The 19,828-nt window shown below is 43.6% G+C and overlaps 1 protein-coding gene across 1 annotated transcript in view; it reads left to right on the top strand.

Moving 5' to 3' along the window:
* gabbr1b (gamma-aminobutyric acid (GABA) B receptor, 1b) overlaps positions 1-19,828 on the top strand; it is a 115,230-nt gene that overhangs the window by 85,693 nt on the left and 9,709 nt on the right. The window contains exons 16-21 of the mRNA XM_056741172.1: positions 1,220-1,370; positions 2,683-2,815; positions 4,071-4,187; positions 12,883-12,993; positions 13,117-13,210; positions 18,572-18,699. Of these exons, the coding sequence (XP_056597150.1) occupies positions 1,220-1,370; positions 2,683-2,815; positions 4,071-4,187; positions 12,883-12,993; positions 13,117-13,210; positions 18,572-18,699 (734 nt within the window). The remainder of the gene's footprint in view (positions 1-1,219; positions 1,371-2,682; positions 2,816-4,070; positions 4,188-12,882; positions 12,994-13,116; positions 13,211-18,571; positions 18,700-19,828) is intronic.

Raw genomic sequence — 19,828 nt, 5'->3', positions numbered from 1 at the left:
ATTATCTGGAGACCTCCTGTGATTTATAGATGACCTTCCCACGTCAGTATTTCATGTGACGCATTCGCAAGGGATGATTTTACTCAAATTTACTGACTTATTTCCCCGGATGTGATGGCAAGGCTTTGCGTATAGTTTGTATAGCCTATAGTTGTATGGTGTATCTCAGCATTTGAGAACTGTGATCGCGAACGGGACAGAAGATCACCGTGATCGCGGGTCTCAAATGTTACAAGAGTTTCCATGATAAGTGAACTAACGGGAGACTCACGGTAACTTATGGATATGACCCAGCACCCAAAATAATACCAAAACACTTCGAAACAGCCTCCATTATTAGCAAACGGTGGATAAATCCTTGAAAAATGATATGCGAGCCCGCCAAATCACAGAGATGCCGTTTCGCATGAGCTTAAGATCACAGACAACCTCTGCAATTAATACAAATGACTAGAGGTCCCCAGGTAATAGCACATCAAGCGACATCTAACAAAGCAATATTGACACATGGTTCAAAAATGTTTTACTCACATAAGATTGCTGCACCATTCCTATCGGATCCAATATTGACGACACTGCTTTTTCATTTTTGTCATTCCACAAATCCAGTGTTGATCTCTGCCTTGTTCACGAAGGAATCCTCTGAGAAATTAAACAAACAAACCCTCCATGTTCTTCCCACATGAGCTGGAACGTCTTTAAAAATAAACTTGAACCACGCATTACTAATGTCAGAATCCGAAAGAACGTTATGCAGCAACTTTATTCTTCCACAACCGGGGTGGCACACTATTTAGCTATCTTTAACGGCATGTTTATTTAATGCTTGCTGCGTCTTTCTAATTCCACGCCACCTGTGTTACTTTAGAATTGTCATGGGCAAACCAGTGGGCGGGACTAGAGAAGTAGTCGTTGATGTTTTTCTGTGGAAGCGGTGTTCAACCTATCAATGTCGTCATAGATAGGTGCATTCCTGAACCCAACGTTCGCTAGGCCTGGGGTCAATAACAGATGTAATCTCTTTAACAAGGGAGATTTCAGTTCTAACACTTACATGATGTTCACGTGAATACGATTCCCTCTTATATAACAAAAGCTCGGGTTAAAATTGTGATTTTAATTGAAGCCCCATTTAATGAAAGCCATTATGAATTTGCCATTTTAACACACTTTCTCTCCCTTTCTCTCTATCTCTCTCTTCCTCTCTCTGTCTCTCTAGGCTCTGGTCCACCTGCAGATCAAACGGTGGTCATACAGAAGTTCAGATACCTGTCACAAAAACTCTTTGTCTCAGTGTCTGTATTTGCTGGCTTGGGGATTTTAATGGGGATCGTTTGTCTCACCTTCAACATTTACAACAGTAACGTCAGGTACGTATTGCTGTGAGCATGTGTGTTTCTCTTATGTATCCATGACTTTAGAGAACAAAGTGGTAAATGCATGCGAACTGCTGCTGTGCTGGGGTCAGATTCACATATTTATGCATTCTGTTCGAGTCAAGTGTCATAATGCAGAAGAATAGCGATAACATTAAATACATTTTAAACTCAGCAGGCACCATATTATGAACATTCACACTTCTGTGTGTGTGTGTGTGTTTCAGTCCTTTAACACATTTAACACATTTTCCACCGGATTTTCTACACCAACAGCTTAAACTAATACATAATACAAAACTATTGATAGATCCAACTATGAGATATGGCTTGTAGATCTTATAGATCTAAACTTTGAGTCCAGTTTCACTAGATCTCTCTCCGTCAGGAACAAATTACACCTGGAGATATCAACTCCGTTGTGAGTCAATCCTTTAACCCAACCACCAGGAAGATATAGAGCTGAAGGGAAGAACAGCAGGCAGGAGACGAAGTGATGTTAAATAGACAGACAAATGATTTATTGAATAATCTCAGTTGTGCGTTGATGCTCAGTCAAGCTCTGCCAAACTTCGTCTGACTAGAAACAGGTTCAATATGTGTTTTTAACATTCAAGATTACAGTATCAAAACATTGTCTCGTTAGATGAGATGGACACCAACGGATACTCATATCAGCATAAGACACAATACAACTCCCAATGAGGTTAAACAACAGGAAAGTAAGGAGCAAATAATATGAATAGAAGTGAATAATAAAATAAAGGAATGAATACATATGATGAATATTGAAATAAATGTGATAAATGAAATAGAATAATAAAATGAAATAAACAAGAAACAAGTGTATGTTTCTATCCAGATCTATCAGTATACAGTAAATAATATATATATATATATATATATATATATATATATATATATATATATACATAATATTTATAGTATAGTATTTACCATACTTACAAATCTCATCTTGCATGTGGAAAATTAAAGTAGTCTGCGAGAAGATAATAGAAATATATAAAAAAGGTGTTACTATTGCACTCTAAATTATAGTGAAGTACCAGGTCTTATTAAATACTTTGTAATAGAAAAACACAGCATTTGAATATGGCAACCATAGTTCAATATCATGGAATGCTATGGTTCACTATCATGGTACTACCATCTGATACTTTTGTATATTTGACTATGAGCATCTGTTCTGTAACCTGCTGTACAAACATACATGAATGCATATACAGTGTGAAACATCTGCATTGTGCAGATTCAGCAATATGTAAATCTGTACTGTATGTTGAAGGTATATACAAAACTCTCAGCCCTATCTGAATAACATGACTGCGGTGGGCTGTATGATGGCACTGGCAGCTGTTTTTCCTCTGGGAATCGATGGACTCCATGTACGAAACTCTCAGTTTCCAGTGGTCTGTCAGGTGAGTGCTCAGGCATTCTGGGAATTCAGTTTTCTGATTTATGTTGATGTTATTTATAGCAGTTATTCAACATTTTTATTATATGAACAGCAGTGAAAAAAAAATTAAGAGACAACTCTAGTTTTGCCTTTTATCAGGATTTCTGCATGTATCGTGGCAATTTCAGTCCAGTGGCAGTTGAATTTCAGTCTCTGTTTTCTTTGCAGTATTCAATATCTGCAAACATTCGTCTCGTTTAAGTTTTCAGAAAAATATGGAAATAAAAAAACTATATTATCATTTGGAATTTGGAAGATGTATTGTCACTGAAACAAAATTGATCATTTTACTTGTACATGTATCTATTAAAAGTTAATTTAGAAAAAAACAGGAAATATAATCTATACTTCACAGCCTTGAAGGAAATTGAAAGACCTTTGAAAGTTTTTTTCTGAATTTACTATCTATAGGTATGTGTTTAGGTAAAATTATCATTTTTGTTTCATTCTGTGAAGTACTAACAATATTTCTACAATAATCAGGTCAAAATAAAAGACTTTTTTTCAGACCTTAAATACGGCAAAGGAAAGTATTCACATGTTAACTTTAAGGCAAACACAACAGTAATATTTCTACATGTTTTTGGGGGTTTGTTACATTGCTGTTGAGTGACTTTATGTCACTCCTGAGGTTTGATTTTGTTGAAATTCAACAGACACAAGACCAGAATGGCCACTATACATAAAAAAAAAAAAAAAAATGTGTCTCTTAATTTTTCTCTGGCTGTATATATCTGTATATATTGTAATGTTAGTCATAGTTTGGATTTTGCTAGCCATATTTATTTTTATGTAGCCATTTGTTGATACACTTCTAAGAATTTTATACACTAAGCAAACTTTCCTTTGTATCTTACTCAAATAGACATACAGTACGTCTGTAGTTATATTCCAACTAGAATAGTAGAAGTGTTTAGAAATACCATCTCATTATTATGTCCCAGATAGTATCTTAAAAGCACCTAGATGTTGATGCCCTGTAAATTTTCATGTAATAATATATTCAGATTTCCGAGGTCAGAAAGATGCAATTCTCATTTTCGCTTTGAGAATTAAAGTTCTCGAAGTTACAGTGTATTTGCATAGTACATTGTACTTAATTTCACAAGATCAAGTTAAATCAGATTTGTCATGATACGCCCTTTTTGAAATATTTACACATTGTAAATGAAAGTGCTAAACTATCGTCTGAATCGCTTGCTTTATTGCTCTTCTAGTTCCGTTTGTGGCTGCTCGGACTCGGCTTCAGTTTAGCTTACGGCAGCATGTTCACAAAGATCTGGTGGGTCCACACTGTGTTCACAAAGAAAGATGAAAAGAAAGACAAGAGGAAGGTAAGTGGAAAAGATTGCCGTGTGTATTTGAGGTTAATTAAAGGTGTTTCGAGACAAATTATCTCTCACTCGAAACTCCTCGTAGGAATAAACTCTACTGACTTCCTGTCAGAAGACTCCGGTACACCTTCAGAATGATCAATACATCATAGCCGAGTAATTATTCTCTATGAAGAATATATTTTGTAAACCTCTCGGTTATCATCCCTGTATCTACATCTCACTTGCTCCTCTGCCTCATCTGGCTTTCCACCCATCTCTCCGCCCGACCTCATAAAGATGGGTATCCCGTTGTCCTTGAGCATCCTCAAACAGCACATTCATCATCCAGCACGACTCGATGAGCTCTCCGCACAGCACCGCGAGCCAGCAGTCACTCCATCATGACAAACCCTGTCAGGCCCCGTCTGCCGGCACACAAACACGCTGCCAAAATCAACCATAATAACTAGACAAAGACTCAGAGAGGGCCGTATTATGAGATGAGAAAGGTATTTTCAGGGATAAGTAGATAATGCCTATTATTCTGTATTCATGAGCGTCAGTGTGGCAGTGGAGAAGAGGTTGTCAAATGCGAGCGCTGTATGGCGTACGATCTCCGTCTTTATGTATAAAGAAAATATTTGAAGCTTGAGAGAAGCTGTGATGCACAACGTGGCTGTGAATTTGACGCTTTGTCTTTTTTACGTTTGCTTGCACATCAATGTATCAAATCAGTCTTGTTTGAAATGAAAATCAAAAGCGATCGCAAACCATGCTTCAGTGAGTTTATTTGAAGTGGGTTTGTCAGGTTTACAAACGGGAAAAGATTGGAATAAAGAACAGATTTGACATTATGCCACAGGAAAATATGGAAGAATTTGGGACATGCTAGCGCAAGAGGGATTCAAGCTAGAATATTATTGTGTCATGAAACAAAAATACAATAATTAACACTCTTCCAAGTACTGTCAAGATGATGGGTTCACATTTTAATACAACCCTTGAATGGGTAGTTCACCCAAAAATGAAAAATTCTTCCATCACTTGATAACCAAACAACATTGACCTTCATTAACTTCCAATGTATGAACACAAAACCTGAGTTATTTCACAATATATCTTTTTATGTGTTAGACAAGAGTTAAAGAAATAGTTATTGATAATAAATTGATATTCTCGCATAATTTACCTGAAAATGACATTCGTACAAACATTTGTGTCACTTTATGTCTTTATATATTACTCAATACAACAGCCCAAAACTCACATACATACACCCACCGCAAGTATAACATACTGTATGACTCCAGTTGGTTAATATATGTCATCTGATCATAAATATTTTGAATGTATTTAGCAAGATCAAATATGGTGGCACAGCTGTAAATTCAAATTTAAATCAAGTTGTTTTATGGTAGGCTATGACAGGCAAGAACAAAATAGATTTAATGGGACAGTATGTCATTTTTGCCACTAGAGGTCACATTTTCAAAACAATAACAAAGACGTAGCCTGATGTTGCTGATACTGTTTAAATCCAGAAAAATGTGCAATTTTGTCAATGTTGGTAATATTTTGGCAAATTTTTTATCTAACTCCATTTCATTTATATAATGCTTCTCACGAGTTTGCATTGATGCAGAGCAGCTTTACATACAATTAGGCGGTTGGTGTAGTAAAGAAAAATGAGAAAAATTGACAAATAAATAAATGACACAAAATATTACTATAGATGGTAATATTGCAATTTTCTCAATACGATGTTCACTGGTTAAACTCAATGCAAGTACACCACACATAAAAAATCCTATAAATAAACAATAATATTCCAGCAGCTGGTGCGCCAGAAAAATATAGTCAAATTTTTTTTGCAAAGTACAATTATGTTTTTCATGTTATTTTACACCAGACTTGAAAATTTGGCTATCTATTTCTGGAGTGTGACTTTTTACTGTTACGTTATATTCCTTTAAAGTCTGGCTTGGCATGAGTGCCACAAAATTATGAGACTATTTTCAAACTTTTACTTTTAAAGTATATTTATGAATATGCACCAGGCAAACTTTTTGTGGAACTCTGTTTAATAAACATATATCTTTTTTTTTTATAAAGAGATCAACAGCAGTCAATATCAGATCATATAAACTGCGAACAGGGCTTTACTCATTTTGAGGCCAAAACATTTCTTGGCCGTAGAATATGAAAAGATTCCTTCATCCTCACTGTTGTGATGGTCTTTGAGTTCCCTTTCTGTCGGTCTCTCGACGTTGTGTCGAGAACGACAGATGGGGTTCGCCCTTGAGAACCAATCAACTCTGACTACTATAGAAAAGGCCAATGAAATTTGGCGAATGCAATTTGCATGCCGGGCTCCGCCCCCGGAAATCCGGTATAAAAGGAGGCCGGCGTGCAGCATTCACTTACCTTTTGTTCTTCAGAGCCATCGCTCATGAGTACAACTCAGGATTCAATCCTCTACAACTACACGCTGGTGCTACGACGTGTTACAGCGGATCGTCCCTTTCTGCAGCGACCTTCCCCTGGGCGTCTCGGCGGTTCCGGAGGTGTTAGAGATTTTTTCTAAAAGTCCTTTTCAGGACTGACTGAGCATTCTCCAGCGCGGCATGTCCCGCTGTTCTCTTGGGTGCGGCACCCTCATCGAGGAGGGGGATGGACACGATCGCTGCATTAGGTGTCTGGGCGTCCAGCACACTGAAGCAGCGTTCGTTGACACATCTGCCTGCACTGCGGGCAGATTGTCATTCAGAAGTTGCGGTCACGGGTGGCTGTCTTCCTACGGGAACCAGCCACCATTTCGTCTGCTACCCGGGCTGTGACATCTGTGGCTACGGCCCCGATGACCACCCACGTTAGCAGCGTTAGTGATACGGGGAACTCTGCGAACGTAAACCCGCCAGCCAAGTGCTCACGGGCCGATCGCACCCCGATTCGCTCTTCTGAACGTTCCCCAACCGGCGGTGGCATACCGTCCGGATCCTCACGCACACACTCGGAAACGATGTGTGACGTAGATGAGATGTCGCTCGCAGCATCGGAGGGAGACTGCCATCCGACTCTGCCGAATCCAAACTCCACCCCCAGCGGTCGAGTTCAGGAGGAAGCAGAAGTGATGTCATCCGTGCTAACCCGGGGATACGTGGTTCCCGAGGTCGGTGCGCGGTGCAAACCGCGCCCACCCCGGGTGCCATGTTTTTCCCGGAGGTGCATGAGGAGCTGTGTAAAACTTGGAACGCTCCTCTCACGGACCGTTCCAGTGAAACCAGCTCCGGCTCCCTTACTTCCCTCGATGGTGAGGCAGCCAAGGACTGCGTCGAGATCCCCCGGGTGGAACGTCCGCCTGCGGTGCACCTGTGCCGCGGACGGCTACCACCTGGGGGGGGATCGACCACTCCTACCGTCCAAAGCACGTAAGACTTCGGCATCACTGGTGTCGAAAGCTTGCGATGTTGCGGGCCAGGCTGCCTCCTCTCTCTATGCCTTGGCCATCCTGCAGGTCCGCCAGGCCAGGGCGTTGAGAGGGCTCCACGAGGGTAAGGCCGACCCGGGTATAATGCAGGATCTCCGTGCCACCGCTGACAGCGCTCTACGGGCGACTAAGGCGGCGGCACGGGCCCTGGGTCGGACGATGTCCACGGTAGTGGTCCAGGAGAGACACCCCCGGCTATACCTTGTGCAGAAGAGTGACAGCAAGGAAGTCCGCTTTCTTGATGCACTCATCTCGCAGGGTGGGTTGTTGGTAACACCGTCGAGGACTGCGCTCAGCAGTTTTTTGACGGCGAAGCAGACAGTGGCAATTAACCACATTTTTTTCACGCCGCGACTCGGCCGCCTACAGGCCTCCGAGATCTCACGTGACGTCTGCTTCCCTGCAACCCAGGACCCTTTCGACATCGGCTCCGGTTCCTGTGCCCCCACAGGCGGCACCCCGGAAGCAGAGGTCGAGGGGGAAACCTCCACCCCGTCAGCAACCTCCTCGCGAGAAGGGACACTGACGGGAAGACCCCAGGGAGAACAACATCGGGCCCGAACCTTCACAGCCACGGCTCTGATCGGTCGGTACGGGACGACTCCTGCCTCGTCACCAAAGCCGGGCCCTTGTTAGGGCTTGGCGCCCACTTACTCACTGAGTTTTTTGTTCTCCCCGGGTTTACTTGCAGCCGATCGCACACTCCACTGGACTGTGCTCGGCGAACCGACCTCACACCCTGGCGAGGCGTGAGGTCGTACACATATACGACAGCCGTCACCACTCTCAAACCGACAGTGCGTGCCGTTGTCCCGCCAGGCAGGTAAGCAGGCGGAGCAAAAACCTTCCCTCCGGGGACTCCCCGCGACATGGTTAGCTCCGCCAGCCGACGAACCACCCCCCGTGGGAATGATGAAGCAGACCGTCCCCTTGGTCACCCTGTCACAGTCCCTGGGAGCTCGAGAGCTGCCCACACTGTCTCGCTGGCTAATGAGGGCGGTCCGTCTTGGTTACTCGATCCAGTTCGCCAGAGACTCACCCAAGTTTCGGGGCATCATCTCTCCCTCTGTCAGAGGCAGGGACGCCTCCGTACTTCGGGTAGAGGTCCCCACCCTTCTGGCAAAACAGGCATCGAGTTCGTCCCTCAAAACCAAGATGTTCAGTGGGTCACCACCCGCACTTCATCGTTCCCAAGAAAGACGGCGGGTTGCCCCCAAAGGCTGCGTACCCTGAACAGAGCACCTTCACAAGCTGCCATTCAGGGTGCTCACACAGAGGCGCGTCCCGACATCTATGAGGTGTCAGGATTGGTTCGTGGCAATCGACCTGAAGGACGCTTACTTTCATGTCTCGATCCTCCTCGACACCGGCCGTTCCCACGGTTCGCGTGCGAGAGGCGGGCATATCAGTACAGAGTCCTCCCTTTCGGTCTGTCCCTGACCGCCCTTTCTCCCTGAGAGGAGGAAGGCGAGCGGGTACTAAACTATCTCAGCGACTGGCCTATCTTGGCACACTCGCGAGATCTGTTATGTACACAAAGGGACCTGGTGCTCCGGCACCTAGGTCGATTGGGACTCCAGGTCAACCAAGAGAGGGGCAAGCTCTCCCCAGTGCAGAGCATCCTCTTTCTCGGTATGGAACTCAGCTCTGTCACCATGTCGGCACACCTGTCCGCAGTTGTGCCCAACCAGTGTTGAACTGTCTGAAATGAACATTTTTAGGCAGACAGCGGTCCCCCTGAAACAATTCAGAGGCTCCTGGGACACATGGCGTCCTCGCGGGCTAATACCCCTCGAGTTGATGCACATGACACCGCTCCAACACTGGTTTCAGAGTCGAGTTCCGAGGAGAGCGTGGCACACCGGCAGCAGGCGCATGGTGATGCCGCCCTGCTGCCGACGCACCATAACCCCTAGTCTTTATGACTTTTTCGACGGACTCAGGTCCCTCTGAGCAGGTTATGAGGCAGGTCGTGGTGACGACTGAAGTCTCCCTGCAGGGGTGCGGTGTAGTGTGCAACGGGCACGCAGGTGGGGTGTTGGACGAACCCCCGCCTGCGCTGGCATATCAATTGCCAAGAGTTGTGGGCTATGCTACTTGCACTGAGCAGGCTACGGCCTCTCGTGCGAGACATGCACGTGCTGTTCCGAGGACAGCACTATAGCTGTAGCGAATACAGATCGTCAGGGTGGCGTTCGCACACAGCAGCTAAACACAACTTGCTCGACGCCTCCTCCGGTGGAGTCAACAGGTGACTCGTTCCCTGCAGGCCACACACCCCGGGCAAACTGAACTAGACAGCCGACGTGCTTTCTCGCCAGTTTATGCCTCGTGGAGAGTGGCGACTCCACCCCCGTGCAGTCCAGCTCATTTGGAGGCTGTTCGGGTAGGCCCAGGTAAAACCTGTTCACCTCCCGTAACACCACCATTTGCCCGCTTGATAGTCCCTGCCCTCGGCACGGATATCCTTGCGCACAGCTGGCCGCGGGATGGGCGGAAGCACACCTTCCCCCCCCCAGGAGCCTTCTTGTACAGACTCTGTGCAAGGTCAGGGAGCAGGAGCACCAAGTGTTATTGGTTACACCACACCGGTCTAACCGCACTTGGCCTCAGAGCCGATGCTCTGGACAGCGACTCCCCCTGAACCATTCCCCTGACAGAGGACCTGCTCTCTCAGGGGAAGGACACGTTCTGGCATCCCAGATCAGACCTCTGGAACACCCATGTCTGGTCTCTAGACGGGACGAGAAGATCCTAAGATGGCTACTCCCCCTATACGGCTGAGACCATCACCCAGGCTAGGGCCCCATCTACTAGGCGGTTACACGCCTCTAGACGGTGCCTCTTCTCGTCCTGGTGTCTTTCTCAACGAGAAAGACCCACTGAGGTGCTTGATCAGGATTGTGTTCCCCTCCTCACGAGACTGGAGACTAACATCTCCCTTCCACACTGAAAGTGTATGTAGTCGCTATTGCCACTCATCACGACTCAGTCGGTGGAAAGTTTCTAGGGCAACACGACCTGGTCACCAGGTTCCTAAGCAGCGAGAGGGCGGAATCCGCCTCATCTCCGCTCCATACCCTCTTGGGACCCTAAGTGGTCCTGGGGAGCCTCAGGGCCCCCCAAAGAGCCCCTCGGAGGTTCCGATCTTCCTCATAGAGTAAGACGGCCCTCCTGACGGCGCTCACTTCTTTCAAGAGGGTAGGGGACCACCGAGCATCCTCCGTGTCCCTGGATTGCCTTAAACTCGGCCCTGGAAACTCTCACGTTATCTTGAGACCCAGGCCCGGATGCGTGCCCAAGAAGTTCCCACTACTCCCTCCGGGGCCAAGTGGTGAACTTGCAGGCGCTCCCCATAGGGGAGGAAGACCCAACCCGATTAGTGTTGTGTCCAGTACGTACTGGACCGCACGCAGAGCTCTGAAGCTCTGACCAGCTCCGTGTCTGTTGGAGGACAGCAGAAGGGGAAGGCTGTCTCCAAACAGAGGCTGGCGCACTGGGTCGTGGACGCCGTTACGACGGCATTCCGATCTCAGAATCTCCCATGCCCATTGGCAGTGAGGGCTCACTCCACACGGAGTTTAGCCACCTCCTGGACACTGGCAGAAGCGCCTCTCTAGCAGACATCTGTAGAGCTGCGGGTTGGGCTATGCCCAAACACCTTCGCAAGGGTTAACAACCTTCGCGTAAACCCGGTGTCAGCCCACGTCCTGCGTGGCGACATGTAGGACTGGCATCCGGGGGGGCGTATGCCTGCGAAAGCACCTTTCCACCCTCTAACAGGTTGGGTCAGTGTGCTATTTACCTTTTCTTCTTACCCGAACACATCGCTAAGAAACTGGTACCTCACCAGCCTCCCTTCTTACCCAGACACTGGTTAAGAATAGGCATTCCATCCATCACCAAACAAGCACCCCCTGGGGGCTGGCTGGGCAGAGCAGCCTTCCCCCTTAGGCCGGGATACCATGTGAGCTATCACAGATAGCTCTAACCGGACCTAGTGCTACCGGACGTCTGTAACACCCCCTCCGTGGGCTGTTCCGTCTGATGTATCCTCATGAGAATGGTTCCCACTCCTGGTAACCCATGAGCTTCCCCAGGTGGGCCTCCACCTCGCGGTTAACTACTCAGTCCGCACGTTCCATGCGTTCTCCTCCAAGGACGAGACCATACCTATATCCACCATATTCCTCCCCACGGGTAGGAGGTGGCCTCTGTAGCGCTTCTCTGATTAAGAGTCGCGCTTACCCGGTGTAAACTGATCTGGATGGCCTCTCGCCTATAGAGAGCTAAGGCCCCGTCCGTGAAAGTTACCGGTCAGGGCTGTACCCATCTTTCTCCAAGAAAGCTCTGGAACCCCCCGACCACCACACTGGAAGGTTACAGTCTCACGAAAGCTTCGAGATGACACGCCCAGGCTTGTTACCGTCGCTTCGCTAGAGATTGTGACGCGATACAGCGTTGTGGCGTTTTCCATAGGCAACCCCATCTGTCGTTCTCGACACAACGTCGAGAGACCGACAGAAAGGGAACGTCTTGGTTACGTATGTAACCTCAGTTCCCTGATGGAGGGAACGAGACGTTGTGTCCCTTATGCCACGAACACGTATCGTATTCTGCTGCAGTTTGAGAGGTCTCAGGCTCTTCAGAACAAAGGTAAGTGAATGCTGCACGCCGGCCTCCTTTTATACCGGATTTCCGGGGGCGGAGCCCGGCATGCAAATTGCATTCGCCAAATTTCATTGGCCTTTTCTATAGTAGTCAGAGTTGATTGGTTCTCAAGGGCGAACCCCATCTGTCGTTCTCGACACAACGTCTCGTTCCCTCCATCAGGGAACTGAGGTTACATACGTAACCAAGACGTTTTACGAGCTCACAAAAGCCAAGATTAACAATGTGAATCTCTGAAAACATAAATGCTTTTTATGTTGCTTTTTAAATAAATGCTTTTTATGTCCACACAAACACCACCCCCAATACATAAAGAGTATTGATTTTACTGCAGTGTAATGGTCTCGACTGAAATCCATTAAAGACACTTTCCTTACATAAACCATGAAGAAAAGGCATAGTGTAGCAGATTGAATTGACATTCCAATAATGGTCCATTGTTTTCTCTTCAAGCTCTCTGCACTTATGCTCTTTACGATGCTATAAATCACCTCATACTTTTTTCATTCACTATCCTGGATGGAAAGTTGATTTGTTGGTCTTCTTCTATTCCAGCAACATCTTGAGCCGTGGAAGCTCAATGCCACCGTCGGGGTTCTGCTGGTTATTGACGTCCTGTCCCTCATGATTTGGCAGATCGTGGATCCCCTGCACATCACTGTGGAGGTACGTCCACAGATTTTTTGTTTTGGCTTTAGGGTGTATACGAACTAAACATTGTATTGACTACAGCTACTTTTTTCTTTTCTGTCCCCTGCCTGTTCTTTCTTTGATCATTTATCTGAGCAGAAGTTCACTAAAGAAGCACCTAAAGGGGACGTGGATGAGTTGATTGAACCCTTGCTGCAGCACTGCAGTTCAGAGAAGATGAACACATGGCTCGGTAATGACTGATCTGGGTTTGTTTAAACTGCACTTGATCCTGGCTTGTTTTTCCAGTTCTGTCAAAAAATAAATGTTCAGATTGTCCAGGGTTTTAAAGGGGTCATATGACACGGCTAAAACGAATATTATCGTTTGTTCTAGATGTAATGCAATCTGTATACACGATTTAAGGTTTAAAAACGCTGTATTTTCCTCATACCGTGGATGTTTGTATCTCCTCTTTGCCCCACCTCTCTAAAAACATACAGATTTTTACAAAGCTCATCGCTCTGAAAAACAAGGTGTGCTATGATTGGCCAGTTAACCAGTGCGTAGTGATTGGTCGAATACTGCAAGCGTGTGTAATGTAACGCCTCTTACCATATTGGGAACATCAGGTTCCAAAGCAATTGTTCTGACAGGTACGCCCACCTTACTTGAGTATATATTTGGGCGGTCTTAGTCAAATCATTCCATGAACTGACGTAGATTTGTGGGAGTGTGGATACACGAGGCGTTTCAGGCAGGTCTGGGTGAGCATTCGGTTTTAGATAGAATGCATCTTTTCTTTCCACCCTTTCATTTTTGCAATTTTACGTGTCTAATGCATGCATGGGCAACTCATAACACACCAAAGACACAGAAAAACACGTATTCACGCCATATGACCCCTTTCAATTGAGGTCTGGGGACCCCCACGGGGCCTAAAGAAGGTTTTAAGGAATCCTCAGAAAATTGTAGAGAACAAAAAAAGTCTACTGAACATTATTTGTGTTTTATTTTATGTATTTCATTCATTTTCATTCTCTTCTTTCTGCATATATCTTCAGGTTTATACTGTACATCCAACATTTAGTTTAGCCAATTATTTATGTTTGTGAACAATATGTTGTCTTTTGAATATCACTAAAATATCTAACATAGTTTAAATGGTTCTTTCGAAATAAATGTATAGATGGATGTGTTTTTTAGAAAGGGGGGGCCTCGCAAAATGTTCATTTATTTGGGGGTCATACAATTTGAAATTACCTGCTATAGTTCATACTGACATTGGTTGCTATGGAAACAAGAGATTGCAAGACTAGGGCTCGTTTTTTCTAGCTGACTTGCTTCCCAGAAATGTAGATGACTATTCGGCAGGTCACTGTTTGTTTACTTCATGTAAATGAGTCACTATATGGTGTGCAGCATCAGCATTCTCCACTGCCTTAACAGCGTGTCAGTGGTGAGAATGTCCGCACAGCTGAGATGATGTGGGTGGACAGCACATCTCCGATGTCGACAAAATTTGCCTGTGTTGCCACGGACAGTGCAAAAACAGTCATGATATTTTAAATAAATATAAAATTCTGTTCTCTACAATAAGTTTCACATTGCTTTAGAAATGTTTTCATATATGAAACCACACAAAGGCTCTCCACAGCACCCCTTACAGTATAACGTTCTTTGTAAAGGCAAAACACACTAATGTCACTTTTTATTTTTGCATGATTCCATAGATATTAGCATGCAAAATCCATATACTGTACATATATCATTTGAAAAGAGGAATGTTCACGCTGCCTCTTTAAGGACTACAGACACAACAGGTCACCCTAATAGTGGCAGAATCATCAACCAGTTCATTATCTGTATCAATACCATACTCATTTGTCGTAGTGCTGAACTCACCAGAGGCATCAGACAAAAGGTCAAAGAATACTGCTTGTGTATTTTATTTGCAAATTCATATATTCTTACTAGATAGCAGCAGTGGACAGTACTTCAATGTTTTACTCTCAACTACATTTTGAAAACACTTTATCAAAATTTGTTTACTTTGGAAAATGTCCACTTACTACATTCTAAAGCATTACATATCAAGAAGATAATTTGAAGAAAGTTAGTAACCGAAAAGCACTGGCCCCCATTCACTTATATTTTATGGACACAAAACCAATGCAAATGAATGGGGGCCAGTTAACAACATTCTTTGAAATATCTTTGCTTGTGTTCTGTGGAAAAAAGAAGTTTGAAATGACAAGAGGGTGAGTAAATGATGACAGAATTAAAAATGTTTTTAAGTACATTAAAAATGAAGTACTTTCTTAAATAAAGTATTTTTGCTCCAAAAATGTGCTAGATTTTTTATATAGTTCTTCCAAAGCCTTGGATGTCCAAATTTGCTGTTTTTCAGCAAAGATTAGAGAGTACATAACATGAGATCATGTAAAAGACTTTTCATGCAGTTTGTAATGTTGCCGTGTTTGAAAGTAAGCAGTCGGCCAAGTTGTAAATCCGAAGGTGAAGAACAGTTAAGGAGAGGAGGGGATTAGACAGATGAAGCGCGGAACGAATCATGTGAAAGTCAGTCAAGAAGTAAGATAAGAATAACTACCTATTTTTACAAAATAATAGTGTTTTACACCTTCTTTGTACATAAACTTGTTATTGGACACTCCTTAAACCAAATAAGGACCTTGAAATGCCTACTTATGTACTCTTTTTGCATACTTTTTTTCATACAATACTTTTTATTGGTTTGATATTTACAAAACCCAGTGACAAACAGGAAGGGTGATTAATAATTATAATGATTTATGGCAAAAATATGGACATACAAGGTTACAGAAGGACAACCAAAATTTGGATGTCTGAACAAAGCTAATGAGCGTGTGTGAGAGTTAGTGTGGTTTAATGAAAGACCCCCATGGTTTTGACCTTCCGCTTGTCTCCTCAGGTGTTCCCTTCATGTAAGTGTTTAACTAATTAAACAAATTAATTGCTTCCTTCATGAGACAAATTGGACCAGCAATGCTCTTCCAGTTACGGTCATAAAAGTGTGGAATGCTAATCTGACAGCGTCCTAGAGACAGGGACACAGCTGCCCACAAACAGAGCTGTCAAACATTTGAAATTGTGTTTTTTTGGAAATGTTTATATTAGAGTCGATGTGTTTATTTTTTCAACTCAAGTACTTTCTTCTGCCTCAGTTCGATGTGAAGAGACAATTATAGTGTATGCAAGTCATTCGGAGACTGCCTAACCAGAAAGCATAACTGTAGGGGGAATTCATTTAGAATAAATTGTGGCCACTGTCTGTATATTTTCAGTAAAAGGAATTATTCAAATCAGGTAACATTGCAAACATACCAAAAAAGAATGATATGAGACGCAGTTTGCAATTGCAATTTCCCATCTTGCAGACTTAATTCCGAAAGATGCAACTGATCTGACATGCTTGGGACTGTACAGCACGACTTAACTGTATCATGTGTCTGGAAGTATGTTTCATTATTTTACAGCGGTCTAGAATACTTGATTCTGATTGGTCAGTTGTGACATTCCGAAGTATGATATTCCCAGATAGAAACCTCTCAAAATGTATAACACATCGTATTCCGGATGCTGCAAAACCTTTTGAAAGGCACAGTTTAATATTACACAAAAATGAAATATAAATATTTCGGTAACACTTTATAAAACCATGCTATTTGTTAAAGGTGTCATGAACTGGCCTTGTTTATTGCTTTATACTGTTGTATGAGGTCTACTTATGATGTTTGCGTGGTTTTTACATTCAAAACATCAAAATCAAGAACTAATAGGCTATTTTCTATCCGGGTTTTGAGGCCGGCTCGACAAATGCTCGGGTTTTAACGATTTAAGTTTGAAGACTTGGAAGTAAACGCCCACTGCTATGGTTGGAAAGCAGTTTGCGTACTTAACTTAGTTGGAGCCTTCTGTGAATTTGGTAAAACATGTAACGTTAGGTTACACATTCACCCTATTTGCATGGGATTAATATTATCTGGGAACATTGTGTGATTTAAAAACCTTTATTTCTGTAAACCTGTAAATCTGTATTTCATGTGGCGAATTCGCACCGAATAAGTAAAGCCTGTGATTTTACTCAAATTTACTGACTTATTTCCTGGATGTGATGGCAAGGCTTTGCGTATAGTTTGAATAGCCTATTGTTGTATAGTGTTTCACGATATATGACCGTACCTGTCAGCATTTGATACCTGTGATCGCAAACGGGACAGAAGATCACCACGATCACGGGTCTTAAATGTTATGAGAGTTTCCGTGATAAATAAACAAACGGAAGACTCCCAGTCAAAATGAATGTGTTGGCAGGTAACTAATGCTCTCTCTATCTGCTTCCGCAAAACTTGCGTTACTTCAGTACTCTCATACACGTACAAGTGGGGGGGGCTAGAGAAGTGGTCGTTGATATTCTTCTGTGAAGGCGTTGTTCAACCTTTCATAGATAGGTGCATTCCATGACCTGCCGTTCGCTGGGACTGGTGTCAGCAAGGATAATACAAAATAGCAAAACGAACAAGCACAGGACAGCAGACACAAGGGCAGTAAATAGGAAACTAACAAGGGATAATAACAATGGGTAGATGTGGGGAATCAGACACTGGTGGGAAGCTAATGAGGAAATGATGGGGCGGGGTCAGAAGACAGGAGAACACATGGCACGCCAAAACAAACAATGCCATGTGTCATGACCCTGCCACAATACTAGAAAAGCATGACAAAGGGAGGCAGGATCATGACAAGTTCATGTCCGGCAACTTTTAGCACTGGGACTGTGTCATCTATCAGTTTCAAACTATCTCTATATCCAGCGTTTTTATATCAACCATCACTGAAATGCTGTGAACAAACAGACACACCTAAACTTCACTATTGCTATAGTGAAGAGCTGCAGCTACATGCCCACAGCGCAGCCATCTTGACACAAAACGCAGACAATCTTGATGGTAAGCAGATCTCGCTCGATGGTTGGAGCGTGGGCGAGCTCTTTCTTTCACCGTGCCATGCTTTTCCGGGAGAATTGGCCAATAAAAGGAATAGGAGAAAACTTTCCGAAACAAGTTGAGTGCTGGAAAATACTATTTCATACGTCCAAGTAGGTTTTTAACAGGTTGACCATGTTGAGCATGAGAACCCTGCACGTTTAACAGTGTAAAGAAGTCAGAATATATGAAATAGCATGTTATCCCACCTTCAACTAACATAAACGAACAAGGAACAACACCTCTAAAACATTTATTGATACTTATTCATGTTAATTTCAGCTTTTACTAATACATGATTGAAATCATTTGTTGTCAATGTTAACATGAGTTAATGTCCCACAAACTAACAAAAATAACTGTATTAACATGAACTAACATAAATATATGTTATGTAAAAACATGTATGACATTATATTTACAAACGATTAAGCCAAATTGCCTGTTTGTGGCATTTGAAAGTCGCGTCATACCTTAAAACGGAAAGTCTTTTTTTGAGTTTCATTTTGTTATTATTTAGCATTTGAATGGATCACTAAGCTTTCTTTGTTTTTTAAATTGTCTTGTGTCTCTGTTTTGTCCTCTAGGAGTTGTGTATGGCTATAAGGGCTTGCTGCTGCTTCTGGGTATTTTCCTGGCGTACGAAACCAAATCTGTGTCCACAGAAAAAATAAACGACCACCGCGCCGTCGGAATGGCTATCTACAACGTCTCGGTAAGTGTGTTTATCTCTTTAAACACTTTCCTCCTGATATTTTAAAGAGCGCCCCGGGTGACATTTCAAAAGTCAGTATAATGTCAGTTGTCGTCCAATTAAAAACACTCTTCAGGTAAAACTATTCAGCTGAAATCACTAACATGGCTCCGGAGCGGTTATGTTTTCGTTGGTCTGTGTGAATTGGCCGTGGCATCCGTCTGGAGCTGCGTGTCACAACAGAGTCGCGAGCAGCCAGGACACGTCAGGAGCTCCTCGGTGTGGGCTCTGCTAGTTTTGATGGAAGTGTCTGAGCCTGCCGTCTCAAATGTTGCCCAGGGACGCAGAGCTTTCCAGAGGACGGAGAGAAGGAAGAACAAGTGTTTTCCCTCATCACAGGGAATAAACTTTCACGTCAGTTTGACAGGACTCGAGCTCTAAAGTAGTTAGAAAACTGGTCCCTCAGTATTGCTCGAAGTTGTTTGTTTTTGCACAACATCTCGTTTGATTTCAGCATCTCGGCGGGGTCCAGAGGCTCACGGGTTACACTGTGTGCGCCGCACTTATAAGACACTCAATGTGAAATCTCATTTCGCTAAAGGCTTTAGTTTTGTTCTTTTGGCTTAGCACGAATGGAAATAAAGTTTTAGTCTGTCAGTCAATTCATTAGGGGCTTTTAATTCAGAAAGTGTGTTTTGCTTGATTTCGGCCACTGAGGATTAACCATTATACAGTGAAGCCAATTTGAGCTGAAGAAATTCGACTTTTAGATCAGCAAGGGGCCGACTTTCGCATTTTAATCTATATGTTTTCATTTCTTCCAAGTCGCAGAGTCTGCAGCCCTCAGCGAATGGCCGTTCTGTTAAAGAATGATTTCAGATGCCATCTGCCATGTCATTATGGACATCACTTTTTAGAATCTCTGCTCGCAGAACAATGAGGAATAATAAACGCTCACCTATTCATGGGGAGGATAAGATTTATTGAATTCGCATTTTTGAGGGCTGGTTTGACTCCTAATTTTTTAAATGAGCTCAAATAGGTTCAAAAAAGTTTAGAGTTTAAAGTCCATGAAGCGGAAGTTGCGATCGTTTTTACTACTGTATTCTAACGCATGTCAGAGTGAAATGGAGTTTCAAAGGAGAAAATA

This window comes from Triplophysa dalaica, chromosome 25 (genome assembly GCF_015846415.1).
Source record: "Triplophysa dalaica isolate WHDGS20190420 chromosome 25, ASM1584641v1, whole genome shotgun sequence".
Taxonomy (NCBI): domain Eukaryota; kingdom Metazoa; phylum Chordata; class Actinopteri; order Cypriniformes; family Nemacheilidae; genus Triplophysa; species Triplophysa dalaica.
This window is presented reverse-complemented; position numbering and strand designations above follow the sequence as displayed.